At 42.7% G+C, this 21,512-nt stretch overlaps 5 protein-coding genes across 5 annotated transcripts; 2 read left to right on the forward strand and 3 right to left on the reverse strand.

The window, feature by feature from the left end:
- Nucleotides 1–357: 357 nt before the first annotated feature.
- On the forward strand, nt 358–1,775 carry Bfra_004712 (uncharacterized protein; the record flags this gene model as incomplete). The annotated part of the gene is made up of 2 exons (XM_037335109.1): nt 358–895; nt 952–1,775. The coding sequence occupies 2 exons, from the start codon at nt 358–360 to the stop codon at nt 1,773–1,775; spliced, it is 1,362 nt and encodes a 453-aa protein (XP_037193643.1).
- A 2,830-nt stretch (nt 1,776–4,605) lies between these two features.
- Nucleotides 4,606–5,571, reverse strand: Bfra_004713 (uncharacterized protein; the record flags this gene model as incomplete). Its single annotated transcript, XM_037335110.1, has 1 exon — nt 4,606–5,571. The coding sequence occupies one exon, from the start codon at nt 5,569–5,571 to the stop codon at nt 4,606–4,608; it is 966 nt and encodes a 321-aa protein (XP_037193644.1).
- A 1,660-nt stretch (nt 5,572–7,231) lies between these two features.
- Bfra_004714sa (uncharacterized protein) lies at nt 7,232–8,124 on the reverse strand (the record flags this gene model as incomplete). The annotated part of the gene is made up of 2 exons (XM_037335111.1): nt 7,232–7,754; nt 7,832–8,124. The coding sequence occupies 2 exons, from the start codon at nt 8,122–8,124 to the stop codon at nt 7,232–7,234; spliced, it is 816 nt and encodes a 271-aa protein (XP_037193645.1).
- A 3,911-nt stretch (nt 8,125–12,035) lies between these two features.
- Bfra_004715 (putative mfs transporter protein) lies at nt 12,036–13,848 on the reverse strand (the record flags this gene model as incomplete). Its single annotated transcript, XM_037335112.1, has 3 exons — nt 12,036–13,356; nt 13,405–13,600; nt 13,824–13,848. The coding sequence occupies 3 exons, from the start codon at nt 13,846–13,848 to the stop codon at nt 12,036–12,038; spliced, it is 1,542 nt and encodes a 513-aa protein (XP_037193646.1).
- Nucleotides 13,849–17,520: 3,672 nt separating this feature from the next.
- Bfra_004716 (uncharacterized protein) lies at nt 17,521–20,899 on the forward strand (the record flags this gene model as incomplete). Its single annotated transcript, XM_037335113.1, has 2 exons — nt 17,521–18,594; nt 18,650–20,899. The coding sequence occupies 2 exons, from the start codon at nt 17,521–17,523 to the stop codon at nt 20,897–20,899; spliced, it is 3,324 nt and encodes a 1,107-aa protein (XP_037193647.1).
- Between the last annotated feature and the right edge of the window lie 613 nt (nt 20,900–21,512).

Consider the following 21,512-nt stretch of genomic DNA (forward strand, 5'->3'; position numbering starts at 1 on the left):
AAGTATACGGCCATCAAGACAGTGTCACGTGTGTTTTTACCACTTTTTAAGATCGAGTATCGAATTAAGAGGCTAGATCTACAATTCGACACCGTTACTTACGGTAAAGTTGTAGTACAGCTAGTTTATAGCACTTTCAATGACTGTCCTAAGCTTGCGGTTCTGCACTAGGTCTTATTAATCTGCTCATAATCACCCAGCTTCTCCATTGCGAATCTTTCTTTCTCACAATTCTCGACACAACAATCTCCTCAGTTACCTGAAGAACTTGCCTCTTCACCAAAATCATCAAGAGAATCAACATTCTCAACATAATACCTCATTCATCGAAATTCGAGCTTTGTCGACACAATCAACATGGCTAACGCAGCTACCCAACGAGACTTAGCGTTTAGAATATCCTTACACCCACAATTTCCTATTGATATTCGTGCCGATGAAATATGCGGTTCCTTTGATACACCTCAAAAGCCACTCTTGTCTGGTAACCATACCGTTGTAGAAATTGGAATTATGGAGCGCCGAGGAATATTTACTTGGGTACGAGGAATCATCAATGAGCTCCAATCCTTCAATCTGAATAGTATCAATTTGGTCCCTGCGCTTTGGGGACAACTATTCAAGATCGTCCAGAATCATGCCTTCTTCAAGCGTTGGATCTTCTCCCGCCCTAGACCTGGCCCAATGGGTTTCTTGACCTTCGTTCATGATCCTAGCGAAGAGCTAAAGTATACTACAGAAAATGTTCTCGGTAGAGCTCAGATCATTTGGCAAGAAATTGAAGCCGACTTGAAGGATGAAGGGCCTAACCAATTTATCAGCGAGATTTTCCATCAGGTGTACCATATCTGGCAATATAAATGCTACATGAATAACATGCTGAGAGATTTGAGAGGTATGTATCACTGAGCCATTGATCTCCTTAGTAGTTATGACTGACCGACTTTTTAGGTCGCCCACGCACGACGGATCGTGATGGATTTATAGAGCTTATGCGCTATAGATTACCACCTCCTGGTAATCGCCCAGTTCAGGTTCTCGCAGTTCCAGCTGCAGCTCTTCAGCCTGCTCATCAACTCGCTCACCCTCTACAAAATCCCGTTGGTACAGATACTGGTATTGTTGGTCATGCATCTATCATCGGAAATCCTGATAATAACCCTACTCGTGAAGCTACAAACACTCGAACAGATGCTAGACTATCAACTGGTATGTCTGTAGCTGCTGGTAGTTTAGAGATTAGTGACAATCGATCAAGTGGGTCTGACAACACAAATCCTGCTTTCAATCAGCCCTATGCGCCTACACCTACTTCTGATCATAATGGAGGCAGAATGATCAGCACTCTCATGCTTTCAGATACGGCATTGGCCCACGGCCTACGTGGAGCAAATCGCATCGTCTCTTCTGCCATGCCTAACGCTGTTCAGACAGGTGGCTCTAACGTTCCTGCTGCTTCAGGTCCTCAGAATAATGGTAACCAACAAAATGGCAATGCTCAAGGTAACAGACAGCCGCATCCAGGACCAGGTGCTACCATTGGACAATCTAGACCACCACAATCAAATCTCCGTCGTCGCCGGAGCTCAACACGCGCACAACGCCCACCACACGTCCCAGTGCTCAACTCTGCAAGTTCGGGAAGCTCTGCCGCTAGCCCAGCAGTAACTCAAAAGCGACCTGCCACCACTAATAGCAGCACTAGTTCTGCTGCAGTTCCTTCAAGACCCTCTGGCAAGAAGGTCAAGATGGAGAAACCTGATGCTGATTGTTAATTCCGTCTTCCGCCACAAACATGCTGAGATTCTATTGAGGAGAAAATTTGCGATTTTCTGTTGATGGTTATGGGTGGAGAGTCGGGGACTCACATTTATTCACATTAAAAACAATGAATTTAGGACAACTTTATTCATGATAAGAATTAACGAGAATACATCACCACTAGTGAAAGAAGGGAGAGCGCAGAACAGAGAAAGATGTATGTAGGAAGACGATTGCTTTGAAATCATGTCCTTTGGTTAGAGAGTTTGCGGAAGTTACCTTAATACTGATCCTCTTACCTCGCAGGTAGAGGCGGGCGTCTTTGTCTCCATAAATATTAATTAATTATTTCCAAGATCCAGCCTAATTGCGTGAAGATTGCTCTGCATATGTGAAGATACCATCAACTGAGTCGTAGGCTGTATCAGCAAGCTCTGATTATATAGCCAACATTGTAATGTTGTAACATTTTATCTTTTTGCAATTCGTTATCTCTTCTGCTTTATGAATAACATGCTCCAAACTGCGTATCATATCCTCGGTATGTTGGAACTAAAGGCAGAAGAGATTATGAGACCTATGATTCACTGTCGACTGGTCTTGTCCCACTCCAATACCTGTCAAAACAGTGGAATGTCGAAAGATGTCGAGTCAAGATAATTGTCGCATAGCCACGCGAGACTCAAAAAGGAATTAAGTCTCACAAAATATTCTCAAAAAAAAGATGCTTCGAAATAATTTGCGATAGTTATTATCTCTAATACTAACAAATCATTCCATGGGGCGGCTTACTCGCGACAGCTGATATCTCTGATACTAACGAGCTCGCCATGGATTAACGGTGTAAGCCATCACACACCACCCACTGTTGTTCTTGTTGTACATACTTTCCTAGTTGAAGTGCTTATTATGTTTTCAATAGAGTGACTGTTGATGTCCCTAAACTTCAATAGTCAGGAATTAAAGTCTTGCAAGCTGCAACCTTCGTGTGTGGTTGCAGGTCATTTCTTTACCCGTCAAAAAGCGAGATATGATAAAAAAAAGCGTGAACTCAAAGAACCTGTCGTCGCCTACGTTGTCGTTAAGTGAATCTATGAGAGACCACCATACAAATTGAGACCCACAAAAAATAAAAATAAACTTCCAAAGAAATCCGTGAAATATCTCATGACAGCTATTATCTCTGATTCTAACAAGGTTTTGCTTCTCGGAGCGATGGCTTCAACCACCGAACCACCCACCGTGGATTTTTGTTGAAGATACTCGCCTACTTTGAATGCTGTCGGGACATCGATCATGTGATCAAAGAGGGCACTGTATTAGCTAGCGTCGCGCTAGCTCTTCCCTATATTAATTACTAGCTTCCCATAGATAATAATGATCAAGAACGAATGCAACCAACATAGACTAAAGTACTTTACACTTATCAACCAAGTTGATACCAACAAACACTTATGGTAGATTTGGTGGTCAAGTGAATACTGGTACGAATACCATTTGGCGAGTTGTACACAACATCATATGAGCTTCGTATGTGGGATTCAGTTATCACATACTGTTTATTTCATACAAGACCTTTGATTATTGCGCGACGGAAAGAGAATCATGTAGTGTTTAAAATCTGCCATTTCTAATAATCATACGGCTCATCTTACCCTTGTACTACTATTTACTCTATTTACCAACGCCATCAGCATGCATAACCACGCATTTCTTTGTTACTCCATCAATAGGTATCGTTAGACCGCTCATATTGCATCAAATACTCTCAATATACATTCATTTAGACAATCTAGACACGTTCGTAGTTGGCTTCGATCTCTGGCTCTTTGTGAAAGGCGACAAATTCTTCCCTGAACGACAATTCGAGAAGAATTGCACAAAAAGTTAGGAATAGAAGAGGTGAGAGCACGCTGAATGCTTTGTTTTACGGGAAACAATATCCATATCTAATAAATAAAACATCATCCCGCAATTCAGTCCCACCCTCGCCCTTACTCTTACCCTTACTCTTACCCTTACTCGTATCAAACCCAAACTCGAAGATCTGCACATACTTTTCATAATTCTAACCGATGATTATATTTTCGATACCGTTCTAAACTCTGTATATGAAGGAAAAATGTTAGTTTCCTTGCTCGGCGTAGATATCTTACACCCGAGTCCACGAACGGATTCCATGGAAATGGTTTAGTAGTTATCTGGAGATCGATCTGTTTATCAGGGAGAGGTAGAGGTACGCTTTTAGAGGGAAATGAGTGTCAAAATTCAGGGGGCTGTAGTTATGGAATGAGGATAAAATTTTATTGGGTTTGTAATTAATTCCAGTGTACATAATTGATTATGAAATCGTTGGTTTATGCGAGAGTCATTAGATGATCTTAAGTCTATCTCTCATCGCGTTAATAGTCACTTTTACAGACTGGCTCAGAACATCAGTGGGACTTTGAGCAAAGGGAAGTTTTAGCTTGAGCTGGTGCTTGACGTGGGGATTGGTGTATGATTTTATGACTATGTGAAATTGAACCGCAGGTGGTAGATGAAGAGCTATAAGTTCTGATTGTTTCGTTCACCGGAAGTGTAGGAAGTGCGAAGAATTTTTGGTATTTAGAGCACGATGGAAACTCAGATCATGGGGTATACTGATATGCAGAAAACGCGAGGGAGTCAGCGTCTTCTCAATAGCTGGCATTATTCATTACTTTTTATGGTCTCGGTCCCAGCACATCTAAATCTTCAACAGTCACTCCCCCCCTTGAACAAACTTCCGAAAGCCTTTCAGTCAATCCCTTCCCCAAAAAAAACACGCCCATTAATATTATCATATCATAACTCATTCCGAAATTAAGCATTAGGGTCTACAACCACATCGCCCGGCCAAATAGGATAAACCTCATTTAGTTTCCCTTGCCCCGCACCATCCTGATAGATATTGATCGTCTCACTTCTAAACCCTGCTTTCCCATCCTCATCCACAAATGCACAAAGAGTGAAATTTGACGTGGCATTCGTGACGCGACAGACTTCAACATCAGCATATGTGATAGGGTTTTGTGCCATGACGTAATAGTCGGTGATATAGTTGGGCGATTGAGATAAGATGTAGAATCCTTCGTATGTGCTTACAGTATTGAAAAGAAGGAAATAACTTGAGGAGACTAGGCCGGTGGATGGATTTCCATCGACGTATGACGATGCGGAGTCCTGAACAAAAGGCTTGGTGGCGGAGATGGTGGGCCAGGTGTTTAGAGTTATGCCCGAAGCTGTGGGTGTGGGGAAAACGGTTGAAGTTGGTGTTGGGGTTGCAGTTGTGGTTTGGGTTGGGGAGGGCTGGGCGGATTGTCCGGAGGGGTATACAATAGTGTCGCCTGAGTAGATGGGATATATCTCGTTGACGAATCCAGTACTACCTCCATCAGATACTCCAGTGACATAGAAAAACATTGTTTCTGTAAAGATTTCAGCCGCGCCAACAGAGTCGTAAAAATTGACAACAGTAAAGTTGGAGGTAGCGCCGGAAACCTTTCCAACAATAATCTCTTTGCCCGTCGTTGCCTCAACAGCTTCAACATAGTAGTCGGTAATGTAAGCACCGGAGGACTGAACGTAAAAACCGATATACATGGCTGGGGAATTGAATAGGAGAGCAAGATCTTTTGGTATCGAGTCAACTTCATCGAAAGTTGTTACATTCCCATCTACCGCGTAACTGCAGCATCCTTCTCCGTAGACGGTTTGTCTCCAGGCATTGAGGGTCTGCCCAAGAGCGGGTGCCGTGAGGAGTAAGATTGAGGTTGCAGAGAATAACATATTGCAATTCAATTATGAATGAATAAGCGGTGATAAACGAAGAAAGATGAATCTTGAGTCAACAGATGATGTTTGCAATTGGTTTATCTCCTTAAATACTTGAAGGGATTTTAGGCAGCCTTGCTGCTCTTGCGCGATTAACAGCGACGCAACTGAAATACCCATGACAGCGAAATTCGTGTATAAAAATTGGCTCTGTAGAGTGGGAGGAGTAAGACGCATCAAGATTTTCCAGCCCCGCTCCTTGCCGAGTACCAGGTACGAGGTAGGTTAAGGCACAACTATGATTTTAGACATAATCCTCTGCAACAGAGAAGCGCAGTGGTTTCCTTAGCTGGGTATATACACCGTAGGGAGTCGGCCGAGTGACCCGAAGTTTCGTAGTGCCCATCATGTAGACATGAGGTTGAGTGTTGTACGCTGACGGGATGTGCACTAAGAGTATAATAATGGAGTGGGGCTTGATGATACAGTGACCTATCGCAAGAAGTACATGTCAATTAAAAGCGCAGGATTCAGCAGAAAAACAGCAGCAAAATTGAAGAAATCTGCAAGGCACGAAATAAAAGAGGCGCAGATCATGCAGGTTCACGGCGGGGCTGACAAAGCAGGACGATTCCACCAATCACGGGAGCCTATCATTCGGATATATATCCATTATCAGAACGACCAGCCATCCGCGCCATCTTGAAGAAAATCCCATCCAAGAGATCTTACTGGAGATCGGGTTGCATATGAAATGATACTACGTGGATTCATAGCTATTTCACTGCGCTGGTGTCTCCATATTCACCCGAAGCTATCGACAGAAATGGTGGGTTGAGCAACAGCGACGAAGCTAAGGTTGATATGGAAAATGTGTTCACTTTACAGCTGTCAATCGCTTTTCCTCTTGAGATAAACACTTCCTTCGAGAGTTCACTGTTATTCAGGATCTCTTGGGTAACATAAACTTTTGTCCCTTTTCTTTTAGTATCTGTGATCGAGGAGGCATTTGTGCAACCCCTAAAGCTGCTTTTCAATGCCTCGTCAAAACTAAACATTCGATATTTTTGAGAATACATCAAACTTTCCAGTCCTTTCATTTCTTCAAGCAAAATTGAGATTCACAACCCCTTTCTACGCTCTCTATTGCCCTTTACGTTGTTCATATCTCAAAGCCAAGCCAATTTTAACTCCTTCCAGCAATCTTTGGTATCTTTATTTCTCCTTATGCCCAAACGCCAAACCAGATATTCAATTCATTCAGTGCTCTTTTGTAGTTTAGATCTTTCGCATACCTCAGATAGAACCAAACACGACACTGTTCCTTGAGCTCCCCAATGTATTGGCCAAACAACAGAACCAATGCATATTTTTACACCAGCAGCTCAACGCTGACTTATGATGCAAGACATCGCAATAACTGAGCCCTAAACTTAACATCATTATGCCAAAATAGTTGCAACAATAATGTAACCCAATAAGAACCCGGAATTCAGTCATCTCGACTGCGCCAACCGGTAGTACCGACCATATCATTACACGGTTCATTCGTGTCACAGTCGCACTGTCGAACAACTCTCTCAGGGGACAATTTCTTTCTCTCGGGCTCTATTTTTGGTAGCAATGCAGGTCTCAGATGCGTCTTCTCTCTAATCAACCTTTCCTTCTGAGCCTGTTACACATTCCTTAAAGCGGTGGTTGCATTATTTTTAGCCTCGAAAAAGGCAGCAAGCATACATAGTTCATCGAGCTCGTCATTTGATGATATGCGCTCACTGAAGTGGTTCTCTCTTAAAAATATAGCCCACGATTTAGTATGCTCCCACAATTTCTCCTTTGGCCAGCTATCAATCTGTTTTAAATCGCTCAAGGAATGATAATGCTGTGCGGTACGCCCATAGGATGAAGCGATCAGATCAGCGATATATACGAGTTCGGTGTCACGAATGCATCTCTTTCGGTTTGATGTGTACGCGGGGTCGTACAGGCAAGTATCATCAGGGTAGACAAATTTGCCAATATCCTTTGCGCCGAATGCCGAGCGTATGAAAGGACAAGCTTCAAGTAAGACATCTTCAGGAATTCCGATGTGATCGGGAAAATTGTCCTGCGTAAGATATGGCCGATCGTCTGTTCCTTGGCTCTCCATAAAGAAGACATCCCTCTCCTTCAAAGGCAGTTGGACCAGAACGTTGCTGCTGCTGAACTCAAGTGTCGGTTCTTTCCAGTAGATTTTGGTGTTAGGCCTCAGAACCACAAGTTATTGTAGACTTACCCCGGAACAAATTCAATGCGCAAAGCTTTCTCCTTTTCTGGATCTTGGAGACTGTGGCAAAAGTCCATTCCCTCTCCCAGAAGCGCATTCTCTTTGAAAAGCTCCACAAGAGCAGTTGTAAGTTTCTTACTACCAGTATCCTTTGGATGAGGTCTTGCACGTGGCTCATAATCGTCTTTTGAAGCCAATTCTCTCAGTGCAGGTACTATACCATGTCCACATAAGAACCCACGTAGTGTTTGCTGAACGATTCCGTCGCAAGGAACGATTCCTGTTTCGACGATTCTCTGCATCTGTGGCAGGAACATTACACAGATTTTATAGACATCTCCATCGTCGGTTTTAAGGATTGCTCGTGGTGGTAATGGTAGAGGTGAGGAATTTCTCGTTCTCTGCGTCTTCTTTTTGCCAGTCTTCTCTCCCCGCGCATACTTTATGTCCTCAAATTTTATGACTTTCTTTTGCCTCTGCTTTTTTTCCCGCCATTTTCATGTAGATATTGTTGATAGAGGAGTCGAATGAGACGTCAGCACGTGTTTCGAAATTGTCGGAAAGCAGAGGTTCAGGGTTAAAATTGAAATCTGGAAGGTTTCGTTTGTATTCTGGATTTTACACGCTAAGAAAGAAGCGAGGATTCATTGGACCCCCCTATCTCGTCTGATCTTTTCAAACATAAAAATTCACTTCAACCACTCAACTTGGTCGCGACGCGTAAAGACCCGTTCCAAATACCTTGTATTATACACAATATTATGTAGTTAATTGGGAAATAGGTCAACTCAACTCAAAGTTAAGGCAGGAAATAAAAATCCAGATTTAAAAGTCATCGATAGATTATAGCCTGGCGAGGGAAAAAATTGGACGAGTGAGAAACGAGGATGAAGGTATCTAAATTAGGATTGTTCTTATATTTCAATCTAGATTTGATACTACTCTAAAGATTCATTTGCCAACCTGTTACATCGATTCTCCGCATACAATGATGGGATAAGATGGACAGATATATGATCCAGGAGGGCTGATAGGATTGAAAACAAGAGAGACAATAATGGGATAATTGGTGAAAGGGATATCGAAGAGGCCGCATAAAGATACTATTCCAGTATATTCGAGGCTATAACTGACCTCTATGGTGTTCCTTGCTAGTATTTTCACACACTCTTGTCAGTAGTAGCATATGAAATGTTGAATATGGAGCTAAAACAATACGAAGGGTAAGTGACCTATATTTCGAATCTGCGTGGGAGAAAGCCCTGTATGTACAGAAGGACGAAAGAATGACGCTAACTGGCTGTATATCTACATATTGTCTAAATTGACCATAAGAAACCGTTTTATTACTGCATGATATCCACGCAGAATACTTTGGCCAATATGGTGTGACTACTTCCCACAATATGAAGCGCTTAATATCCTGCTGTTGTTTTAGAAACGTGCTGGATATCATATCACATCAAAGCCTTATCGTTGTCTAAGCATTATGCAGCAGTGAGGTATACACAGTCTGCTGTATTTCAGATCAGTGATATCCAAGATTTTTTTCCTCTTCACTTCTCTCACTAGTCACTTTCATCGACTTTATAAATTCAGGATACATTTTAGAGTACCTCTGGAAAGTCCTCCTCTGTTCATCGTTCGCCTTCCACCTCCAACTCGAGATTGTAGGTTCTTAGCCTCGCGATTTAAGAATTCTTATATCAAATCTACCACCTCAGATGTCCTAGAGATCATGGCAAAAAGGCAGTAGAGTTTAGACTTATGTAAGGAAGGGATCATTCTAGATGTCAATAAGTATTTGGGCAGCTTTGAGAGAGCCAATAACCCCAAGAAGAACTTGGACCCTGAATTCAAGATCATGAAGGATCGTGAGCTACGATTCCGCTGATAGTAGGGGGTGCATCAAGAGGAAATCAGACTTAATGCTTCTTCCCACTATATTCAATATCATAGGAATTCAACTAATAGAGAGAAACGATTTGCAGACCAGGACTAAGCACATGTACCCTACCCGGGTATTGGTCTTGTTACGGTGACTACCTACCTACCCTTCCAAACTCATGTATACTGGCAATACGCTACATATTCAACCCATGTAATCATCGAGGTTTGAAATGCGTAAGCCAGGTTAGCCTATAAGATTATGGATCAAAAAACGATCATATTTCAATCAATACACCTAAATGCACCACTTCAGTTCGGTCCAATTTTATGCTCACCACCGGCACTTTAGCTTTTCGATTGAACATCCATACCGGCAATCATGGCCCTATATGTCTCGGTATCCCAAGCAAAATCTAATTTGACTATTGCCCGGCATAACGTACCGGACGACCTGGAATTTGGCCAATTATTGATGCAGTCATGTCACAAGCTAAGATTCGAACTCTACACACGATATGATTGAATTTGACTTTGCAAGATCTGGGAACCAAACACACTACGAAAGCTATATGAGCAACAACAGCAAATATCGAGTAGAATAAAATCATTCTCTACGCTCGATCATGCGGTCAGTCTCTCATCTCAATCACTCTGCCCATCCTACATCCACAACCAATGGTGAACCAACTCCTTCACCCCTCAATACTCACAACAATAAACACGTAAGAATCCTAGAAGGCTTTAAAAATAAATCGTTATCTTTTCCTTAATCCTATCTCTCAAAAAATAAACCAAATAAAATATATCTAGTTTCCAATAACAGCAATAATAACCGCGCAGGATGACGTACTCCTGAAGCGCAAACCTGTTGTCAATGAAAACTCGTGATAGATCACTCAGATTGATACATAAATATAAACATAAATATAATCTCAATCTCAATTAGAATCTTCATAGTCGCTCAAAGTAGCTCTCTAGAATCGACAAGCAGATTTTTGTAGGATTGGGTACTGGTATCGTGGCATTTGGAATGATCATCCGTCGAATGTGATATCTCTGCCTCGCTATCTTCTGTTAAACTTGTGCCTATAGAGTCTTCAATCCTCTGAGGACAGTGAGAGCTGGTATACTTATTAGGTAGTGTAAAATGGGATATCTACAAGTAAATGTGTTCCACTTTTGCATCTTGGCTCTCCTCTGCCTCGAATCCACAAACCAGCACTTGTACACGTGAACTTCAAATCTCAATCAGGAGATCCGGGCAAGTTCGATCCTTTCACGACTATCTCGTCATACCCTCCCCATTTCTATCCCTTCTCTACCCAAGAAATCTCCCACCTTTCCAAACGCGTTCTCCGAGCTCATCCTATCCAGCATCCAGTTTCTCCACTAGATTTATAATTTCCCCTACAAGTACCTAAATTTAAGTATCCAAATACACATCCCAAGTATGATACATCACACTTCATCAAAGACTCACTCTCCCCCTTTCTAAGTACCCTTCAATTCAAGACTTTCACCTCCATCCTGCATTCTAACCTCCGCATCTATAACTATCATCTCCTCCTCTCCACCTCTCCAAAGCAACCTCAACCTCAATCTCAAATCCACTGTTTCCTCGCCCCCTCCCAATCCTCTCCAACTATATTAAATCGTCCCCAAATCGCATCACATCACATCACATCTCATCTCATCTCATCCACATTACAATCTCCCTTCCTATATTCTAATGTGTTTTTTAATTTCTTGGTCTCGTGTTCCTCTCCTCGATTCTCCCATTTCCCACCTATTCTCCTTTCCTCCTTCCGTATTTCCATTTCCCACTCTCACTCCCACTCCCACTCCCACTCCCACTCCCACCCACTGACTTTGAAGTTCAGAGCTCCTTACAAAAAGTACTCAACTTATCTATCATACAAGCTCAGCTCAATCGGATCTGAATGTGTCGTATATTAGTATCCAGGGTTGTATCTTTATCTATCTCTTTATATTCCAGAATGTCCAGCCCCCGCTCCCCTTCTCACAAAAGCCAATGTATCTACACACAAGATGCAAGATATTCGAAAGATGGTGTGTTCATTTCATTACTCATGTACCCATAATCAACTAGATACCCTCTCCACCCTTCATACTAAACTAAATCCAGGGTTTTCCAACCATTAACTTTTGATATCGATCGTTCTGTGCTATACATGCCGATTCGTATACTATCATATCATATTCTTTCATTTCATTACATTGCCCATTAATCCACTTTCTTATTTTGACCTCGTTTCCATTTCTCCAACGTCCATCATCATCATTATCATAACTACCCACCCCCTTACAACAAGTACCTATAATCGGGGCTCAAATCTCCCAACTCCGTCTTCTCATACTCCGTGAGCCCCAAATCCCTGGGTCTCCTCTCCCTCTGGCGATTCTCAAACATGACCGCCATGAAATAAAGCAAACACGACATCGCGCTCAAACACAAGAATCCCAAACAGATTCCATATCCCGTTCTGTACTCCGGGGCGTCTTTCGCAAGGAAAGCATAGGTAGCGATAATTCCTCCTACATTACCGAATCCGACTTGCCAGGCCGTGCCCACGCTACGACGATGATGACCGCCGAGATTCATGTTGAACCAACAGACTATAACTGGCATGGCGGAGTACGCACCCATCGCGACGAGGAAAAGCGCGGCGTATTGAAGTTTTGGGTTATCGTGAACGGTGAGGAGGATAGCGAAACCGGTGATTGCAACACAAATCGGCGCGATGGTGAATGCGAATCGGTGACGTGTGAAATCCGATGCGAAAGCAATGCACATTGCGAATGCAAATGCGCACGCCCATGGAGGTACACTGTGGAGTTGTGTTTGGATTGGGGAGTAGCCGTAAGTGGAGATGATACCCGGGGCGAAAAATGCGTATCCGTAGGCTGGGATGATCATGCCGAAATACATGAAGCCTCCGAGGATGACTTTGTAGTCTTTGAAGACCCTGCATGCGTCTTTGAAAGTAATTTTACGCTCTGCTGCGCTTCTTCCTTGGTCGACTTGGAGACGGGCTTTTACGTATGCTCTTTCGTCCGGAGTGAGCCATTTTGCATCTTCTGGGAATGAGGGAATGAGGAAGAAAAATGATAGAGCGACAACGCAGGTAAGGACTCCTTCGATGATAAAAATCCAACGCCAACCAGAATATCCTCTCAAGCCGTCCATTTTTCCAATACCGGAAGCGAGAAGACCTCCGAATGCTCCAGCTAATGTGGTGCTACTGAAGAAAAATGAGTAGCGACGTTGAGCTTCAGATCGTTTGTACCACATACCAATGAGGTAGAAACAACCTGGAAACATACCGGCTTCGAATAGACCGAGGAAGAAACGGGTTGCGAGGAGACCGGAGAAATTTTTTACGAGTCCTTGACAAATACTTACGAGACCAAAGAGGAACATGAGAGATGAAAGCCAAATGTTTGGATTTAGACGTTTCATGAGGATGTTAGATGGAATTTCGAAGAAAACATATGGGACGAAGAAGATGGTCAAGGCGGTATTGTATTGAGTGCCGGTTAGTTTCAAATCTGTCACGAGTTTGAAAGATTTGGCATTGGCAATATTGACTCTGTCTAGAAAGGCCAAAAGATACAAGATACATCTATTACAGTCAGAGTGGATTTCGGCACACATAAGATACTCTACTTACAAAAATGGGATCACACGTAAATCGATTTTCCGCATAAGTTTTGCCTCCGTTGTATGCGGGGGACAAACCACGTGCAATTCATCGAATTCCGGTTGAGCGTCCGCAGATGGAATATCTGGTACATAGCTATTATTTCCCTTGTAGGCGGCTTCTTGATCCTCGGATAATGAGGGTTGAGGGGAAGATCCCGTTTCTTCTGGATCGAGTTAGATTCATCTCGGAAAACGTAATATTCTGGGGTTGGGCTGAGCTGAGCTGAGATATTGTATTGTATCCTCGGTAGATTACTTGATCCATCAGACATCCAGGCAAATTTTTTGACATCGAGTCCGTCTTTGATACTGGAGCTCTGAAGCCATGGTGAATAGAATAACGATGGTGATAATGTAAACGGTTAACAAGAACAAGTTGGTACTCACTATTTTTTGAACCGAATAAACCCATTTCGATACTCCTTTTCCCTGACTACCGCCGAAAGGCCAAACTCGATTGACAGGACACCTTTATATTACCCCAGAAGGCAAAATGTAACGGTGGGAAAGATGAGTAAGAGTAAGAAGCACAAGAGAACAATCGGAAAGAAATATCAAAAGAGATATTGAGCTGCTTTTCAATCAACCAAAACCAAAGCTTACCGTGCGTGCATACTCCGGACTCAGAAGACTTTATTTAACTAGTGATTGATCGGACACCTCCTGCAGAAAGTGGACAAGGGACGAGGTTATTTATCCCCGCAATTAAATTCGGAGGTACATTGGATAATTGAGGCCGAGGAAGAGTCATCTTTCTTTTGATTAGTGAGGATCTTTTTGAGATTTGCCGTGTTGCCATTCACTGTTTTACCATATCCATACGCCCATACCATATGACTCGGGTAATGGGTAATGGGTAACGGGTGATAAGTGTCGTTTGTAGCTTGTATATCGACCTGGGGTGCCTTTTGCTCTTGTACATCAACATTTTAAATGTCTCTGATAAGCTTTCCGTAGCAGAAACCAGGGGAACTCTCGATTGAAGCAAGAATTGAGGTTGGTGTAACTTTTGCTTCACGTCCACGTTTCCCACGCAAGAAGCATCGAAAATCTTCACCGAATATTGTATAATACAAAAGGAGGGTAAGTATCTAACATGGGGATCTTCCTTCGAAGTTGGAGATCCATAGTCCAAGGAATTCCTGCTGGGTATCTTGACGTTGTGACTCTTGAAAACAGTGGATTGGGTGGAGAATTCTAATATTTAAAGTGTTTGCGGGGGAGCTTAGCATGCTCCCCAAAACCGGTATCGGAGAAGTTCTTCATTGATTCTACAAAGTACAGGCTTTTCTGCTTGTTTGCATTACGCAGCATGGTTTGGAATGAGTCTGGATCTTGAGTTCGGACAGATAAAAATTGGAGTCGTCCATTTTGGGGCGAGGATGAGGGTGAGGGAGTGGGTGAGGGAGTGGGAGTGGGAGTGGGATGCGGAATTGGTATTGATCTGAAGAAATATGGACAGGAGAGTTTTCTACGAGTGTAATGTAGTAGATGCAAAGTGCTGCTGATGCGTACGAGAGCATTACCTATGTAGGTAAGGTAAACGTATATATCTTCCATTACATCAAGGTTCTTCCATTACATCAAGGTTCTCTTCAAATCTCTCTAGCCTTGTCCCCAAATCGGTGAGACTCCTACCTAGGTAATTGTTGGAGAAACCTTGTCTACACCGTAGAAGAGAGTTCAAGAACTGTTCGACGCTGCTTTTGATTCGAATCTCAACCGGAACTGATTAGACTCGGAATGTGGCTCGGGGAGAAGCATGCACTATTGGAAAAGATACAGTATTGTGGATTCAAGAGAATGAAAATCATTGAAGCAGCTCCAGTTTTGATAAAGAACGAGTTGGCTTATTAGTGGACTACGAGACTACCTCGAGACTACCTCGAGACTACCTCGAGACTACCTACCGTGCCTACCTAGGTGAAGTATCTCCAAGCGAGTCAAAGACGGAATACTCGGATATCCCGTCTCACAAGCCTTATTCGCGAGGCTATCAATGCTGGGTAACCAGTCTTCCAAACAGGTGACCTGTGAAAAAGTCTCGAGAGGAAGTTGGGAAGGTTGAACGCGCAAACAAACGCGTCTGGGATTGAAATTTTTCAATTCTTCTTTTTTGGTTGAGTGTATCGTATCGACAACAACATATCGGAGAATGATATCTACATCTTCATTTTCTCATCGGGAAAGAGAATTACATGTTTTTGCTTTTCCCCAAGTATTCCATCTTTTCCTTCATTTCATAAACCTTCATGTTCCAACTCAACTTGCACTTAGCTTTAGATCTAGGTAGGAGCACTTTGTCATATTCTTGGTTATGATATTTCCCCAAAGCCGATTTGTCCTTCCGTATGCTGGGTAGGATACCCAGGTAGGTGGGTAGGTATTGACGCGTTGAATGAAAGTCTCTATGCAAGTATCTACGCAGGTATCTACGCAAGTATCTTCTTGTATATGGGCCATGAATTCACATCATACTTGGTGTATGTATCAGAAAGACTTGATGGATGAAATAATTGTCTCCAGGTCACAGCCATCAATAGGATATTTGAGTAATCAATCAATCAAGGAAGCAAGCAAGCACACCATCGAACAACCCTCCAACTTTAGTAAGTCTTACATCTTATCAATAACCTCCTTTTTCTCGACTAAATGGTGGTGGGTGGCTTTAAAAACCTTGGTTTGCGTCGTTGTGCCTCGTCCTCTTACCTGATTTACTAATGATGCTCGTAGTGTCGACCACGAGGAACCATCTCATTCCACATTCTCCCATCAGGTGATTCTTTGACAAAGTTACCCCTTCATTTTCAATATCGTCTATGAGAGATTGTTTCTATTCACATGAGGACAGAAAGGTATGTTACATCTGTTCATCTTTATATCCTCACTCATTCTACTCATACGGAGAGAGTACCCATCTTACCCAGCAAGCATTTGATGCTGGGAGTCCTTTTCCGAATTAAACCCTGAAACCTTGGTCACGAAACAATACATACAATACGACACAACACAACCCAACACAATACAACATCAACATCAACATCAACATCAAAATCATAATCAATCTTTAGGATATACACATACATCCTTCTTCAATCCCTTAACCGCCTGCTGTGAAAACTAACCGCCCACCTCATGTTATAGTATACTACCTCTGCCGTACACCACCAAGGAAGAGCAAACAAATCTACTGTCATTAGTCAAAGGGTAGCTTTTTCTTCCATTCACCAAAACCTTGTTAAACAAGTTAAAGCAAAGACAGCAAAGACGATTTTACGACTCATTTGAAAACGGGAAATCAAATCCTTTCTCTTCCCTCTTTCTCTTTCAACTCGATATTCAATCCGAATCCATGAATCAATCTTTCTTGAGATTGTAATCATTTCGCTTTCGAATTTACCCTCCCACCGACATTAATTACAACAGTAAGGACTTTCGAAAAACATCGAGTTGGGTATCGATGAGCTTCCCTTGCCTATACAGTCTCTCAGTCTATCACATCAGTCCATCGCTCCATCAGTCAGTCAGTCAATCCATCGGTCAGTTGAACAATTTGGAAGAGTGGTGGCACCGAGGCTGAGGATCGGAGGATCGGTCAAGAAAGGAAAGGGAGAAAAAGGTTTCGGGCTAAAATCACTGGGCAGTCAAAAATTGAACAACTACGACCATAATCAATTTTAGCTCCAGACTTTCGATACGGTGGTCCTTAAAGAATCTCATCTCACAATTCATTCCCCCAATTTCATTTCCTCCCACATCTTCAAAAGAATTCGAGAAATCATACAACAACAACAACAACATCAACCACCATCCACCACGACAACCACACATCGGCGAAAAAAGGCTTTCCTTTCAAATAATCATACCTGTCGCCACCAAATCTCACTTGATTTCTAGTAAATTTAATCTCCCTTCAGCAAAAGTTATTGTACGGATTCGGGGAATCTTTGGATGAACATTACACATTGACACTGATTACGGGTGGGGAAATAGCGATTCGACATCCTCAACACCATCGATTGAACTTCACCCACACCTACTCCATAACCCATCCGTCGATACAAGGTATACACCCGATCATAATATGAGTGTTCCTCCCATATCATCTCTCGCATCGAGCGATACGGATATCGATCTCGAAGCTGCATTTAAAGAGTCGCTCAGTATCGCTCGAGACGTCGTCAAGGGAGTGTTATTAAAGTCACTTCGTGTTTCATTCGAAGGTCATGATATTAGTTTCCCAGCTCAGCAAATACTTTCTGGTGATGAGACGTATAATACACTTCTTACCATGCGAGATTTAGAATCACTCACAGGCATGATGATAGACAATAATGCTATTCAGCTTCCATATTCGGGAAATATCATTAGTTCAACTTCTCAATCGTCTGCAATGAGTGGTCAAATGAATCAAATGGCCTTCTCACCCTTGACTGCGAGCAATTTTAACTCTCACATCCGTCCTGGAAATTCAATACAACAACAACAACCATTCAATAATCCCAACTATCGACCACAATCTTCCTTTAATGTCACTCCAAGTCAAACCGAGCTTCCACAACTCTCCAATTTATTACGGGCAGTGAACACACACAACTACACTCAACAACAAACTTACCCCTCCAGCGATAATTCGTATTCACTCTCTTCGAGCCAACCTTTACGTCCTCAACTTCAGCAACATAACCCTGCAACCAAATACCCCCAAAATATGGACGACCTTTTCTCTCGATCGGATTCAGTCCTTGCCTCGCAAATCCCCGCAAATCGAAGTAACTTTCAACAGCAGATGATTGCTCGGTTACAAAAAGATTCTCGAAATTTCGCAAATCAATCCTATTCAAGCTACGGTGGACAAGGCCCAATTCCTAATCTAGAAAGATCGAGTTCGAGCAGTTCAGCTTTATCCAGTTCATCTCTACCAACTTTGGCTCCAGCGCAAAAGCTTCCACAAACTGAAAACCTACTTGTTGTAGAATCTCGATCGAGTACGCAAAGTCGGTCAGAAACACCCATGGACTTAGAAATGACTAAAGCTACCAACCCGAGGAAGCGCAAGGTGCAAACAGAAGAGCAGAAGGCCGCCGCGAAGAAGGCAAGGCTATTGAAGGTTGCTGGAAAGGCTGAAAACGCTGAAAAGACAAATAAACTGGAGGTAGTAAGTGTGCCCACTCACTTATACATATGCCAATAGATCTAACTGTTGTGTGAAGGTAAAGAAGAAAGATCTTGAGATACCAGCCGACGTTGTAATCCGCATTCTCGAATTTTGCCCTCCTATATTTCTCCGAAAAGCTCGTACTATCTGCCGCAACTGGTGCAGATGGGTTAGAGACTTGAAATCTATCCACATAAATTGCCGCAGAGAAAACTATGGTTACAATTTGCCTGATGAAATTCCAGGGCTATCAGCAATGCAATATGTTGATCTTCTGGGAGGAAAAGGTTGCATGGAACCTGGTTGTAAAAACAAAGATGCTAGCAGAACTCATTGGGCTTGGAAAAAGAGGTGGTGTCTCAACTGTTGGAAGGGGAAGATCGAGAGAGAAGATCGTATCCAGAAACATCGACAACTCAAGTATTCTCTACCTGTCGTCGACAGACTGTTGGCGTGCATTCCAGTTAGCATGTACGACTCTTTTGGTAAACCTCATGATTTCGTCGAAGAAGGAGACCCTGGAGCGATTCAAACGTCGACGCACAGACTATACAAATACTACTTGATTGCCGACGTGGAAAACATCATAAAGGAATATGAAGCACTCACACCCGATGCATATCGTGAGGATCCTACCCATAATGATGCGCAGAAAGCCACCGCCCGCCAGATTTGGGAAGAGAAGATGGAAAAGTTAGAAGAAGATCGTGATGCCTTCTTCGAAGCAAAAAAGGCCGAGAACGCAAAGGTCATGCAACTCGTTTTACAAATCGAAGCAGCAGTCCGTGAGAAGAGAGCAAAAGGTCGCAAGCCGAATGATGCCAATCGCGAAAGCCGGAGAATCCTCTTCCTCACATTTGCGAAGCGAGATCTCCCAAATATTCCAGAGGACTTTATCATCAACACGAAGCCATTCAAAGCAGCCGTTCGAATTTTTAGAGATGGTGGCTCAGAACGAGGTTGGAGAGCTTTGAAGCCGAAGATTCAAGAAGTCTACCAGCAAGAGCAATCGAGAAAGAATGACCAACAAGCCATCGTTCCTGCAAAAGACGTACCAAGCCGGGGTAATTTAGACGAAGACTTTCAAATGACTGGGCAAGATCTCGAAAACTTTGAGCAAGCTAACGATGCCCGTCGACAAATTGGCAGTCAAGGTCTGCAACAAAACACACAGCAAAGTCAACTGGAAAGATATCAAATCCCTACACCAATCACTAGTAATAGGTCGTCTCTTGCAATGATTCATGCTGGTTCATTTGATTCTGGCAAGGGCGCTGTGGCTACAACTTTACGACCATTGAACAATCCGACAATGACGTTTCCAGGTGGCCTTCCGCTCCCCAATGACTCGTTGCTCAACACTTCTCATAACAATAACGGCTCTTCTGTCAATTCATTGAGCAACATTTCTCACAGCAATGGCTTTTCTGCTAGTTCATTGGCCCGCCTCTCTGGAATCAACAATGGCTCTTTGATGGGTTCAACGAGCGTGCCTTCTCGTAGCAATAACGGTTTTCCTGCCAGCTCAATGAACTCTCTTACTCAGAATCATAATTCCATGATATCCTCCAACCCCGCTTATGGAAACAATGGGCTTCCTGCCAGTACAATGTCAATTCTATCTCAGAACAACAATAACATGGGTCCATCGAGCACTACTTCCCGCAATATTTCAATGACCCCGCTTCCTCAAAACGGTAACAACTCTTTCATGGGTTCATCGAACAGTGGTTCATACAGCGCAAATAACAACCTTACCAATTCCATGGCCTCTCGCTCTCAAAACATGAACAATTCGTCCATGGGTCGGTTGAGTAATAATTCTCGCAGCACTCAGAACAATAATGGCGATTTCATGAAAAGTGCTTCTTACAGCAATAACAACTTTTCTGCCAATCCAATGACCTCTCGGTCTCAGAACATGAATGGTACCAATGTCAGTTCACCAGAAGACTTTTTTAAGATGAATCCTTATGCAATTACAAACCAAATGTCTCAGAGCAATAATGTCTCTTCTGTTAACTCTCCGAGCGACTTCTCTGGCCATTCTAACTACAATAATGCTATTAATTCCGGCTCTTCGAACCATCTTACTCAATGCAATAATGTTTCGTCCCTCTTACCTCCTCCTCACTTAGGTTACGCCTCTCAAAATAACGTCGCTTCTTCTATCAATTCATCGAACCAAGTTTACCAGAACAACGGCACCTCATCCAATCCATCAAACCCTGGATCATCTTCAACTTCACGAAGTGCCATGGCTATCTCCTCGATTATCACAGGAACTCAACCTCAAGGCAATTGAGCTGATGTTCTCCAAGGGACAATCAATCTTTATTCTGGACAAGCAAGCCATTCCATCATGTGCGACATGTATTGATGGCACTTTAGAAAAGCACCTTGGGAAAATATTCTCATACAATTTTTATTTCACATTACAATTTATTTGTTTTCTTTCGGTTTTCGTTTTAAAGAGCATTGGCGCACAGGGAAGCGCAATACCCCTATAATGAAAAATGGCTACAATCAGGAGTTTATCATTTGCAATTATGGCAGGGTCGGTGGATGCATATAAGGGTTATGAGGTTTCATGGATGCATACCATGTGGTGGCGTCTTAGAGGCTGGTTTATATTCGATTGATTTTTGATGATATGGTGGATTGGGCATTACAAGAAACGTATAGTTGGCGATGGGGCGTTTTAGCGGCATATGGATACGAGCCCTTGATTTTCTCCGGTATCCTTTTTCCTTTCACTTGTTCATTCTTACATTTTCAGTTCTCGTTGCAGATGGTACGGGATGTCACATTGAACGATTGTGAAATGGGGCTTCTTTCGGTCCAAGAAATGCTATTCAATGCGAGGAAAGAATGAAAGGATAGAAGACCAAACGAAATATATCTAAGATATTTGAGAG

Source organism: Botrytis fragariae (genome assembly GCF_013461495.1).
Source record: "Botrytis fragariae strain BVB16 chromosome Unknown tig00000050, whole genome shotgun sequence".
Classification (NCBI taxonomy): Eukaryota; Fungi; Ascomycota; class Leotiomycetes; order Helotiales; family Sclerotiniaceae; genus Botrytis; species Botrytis fragariae.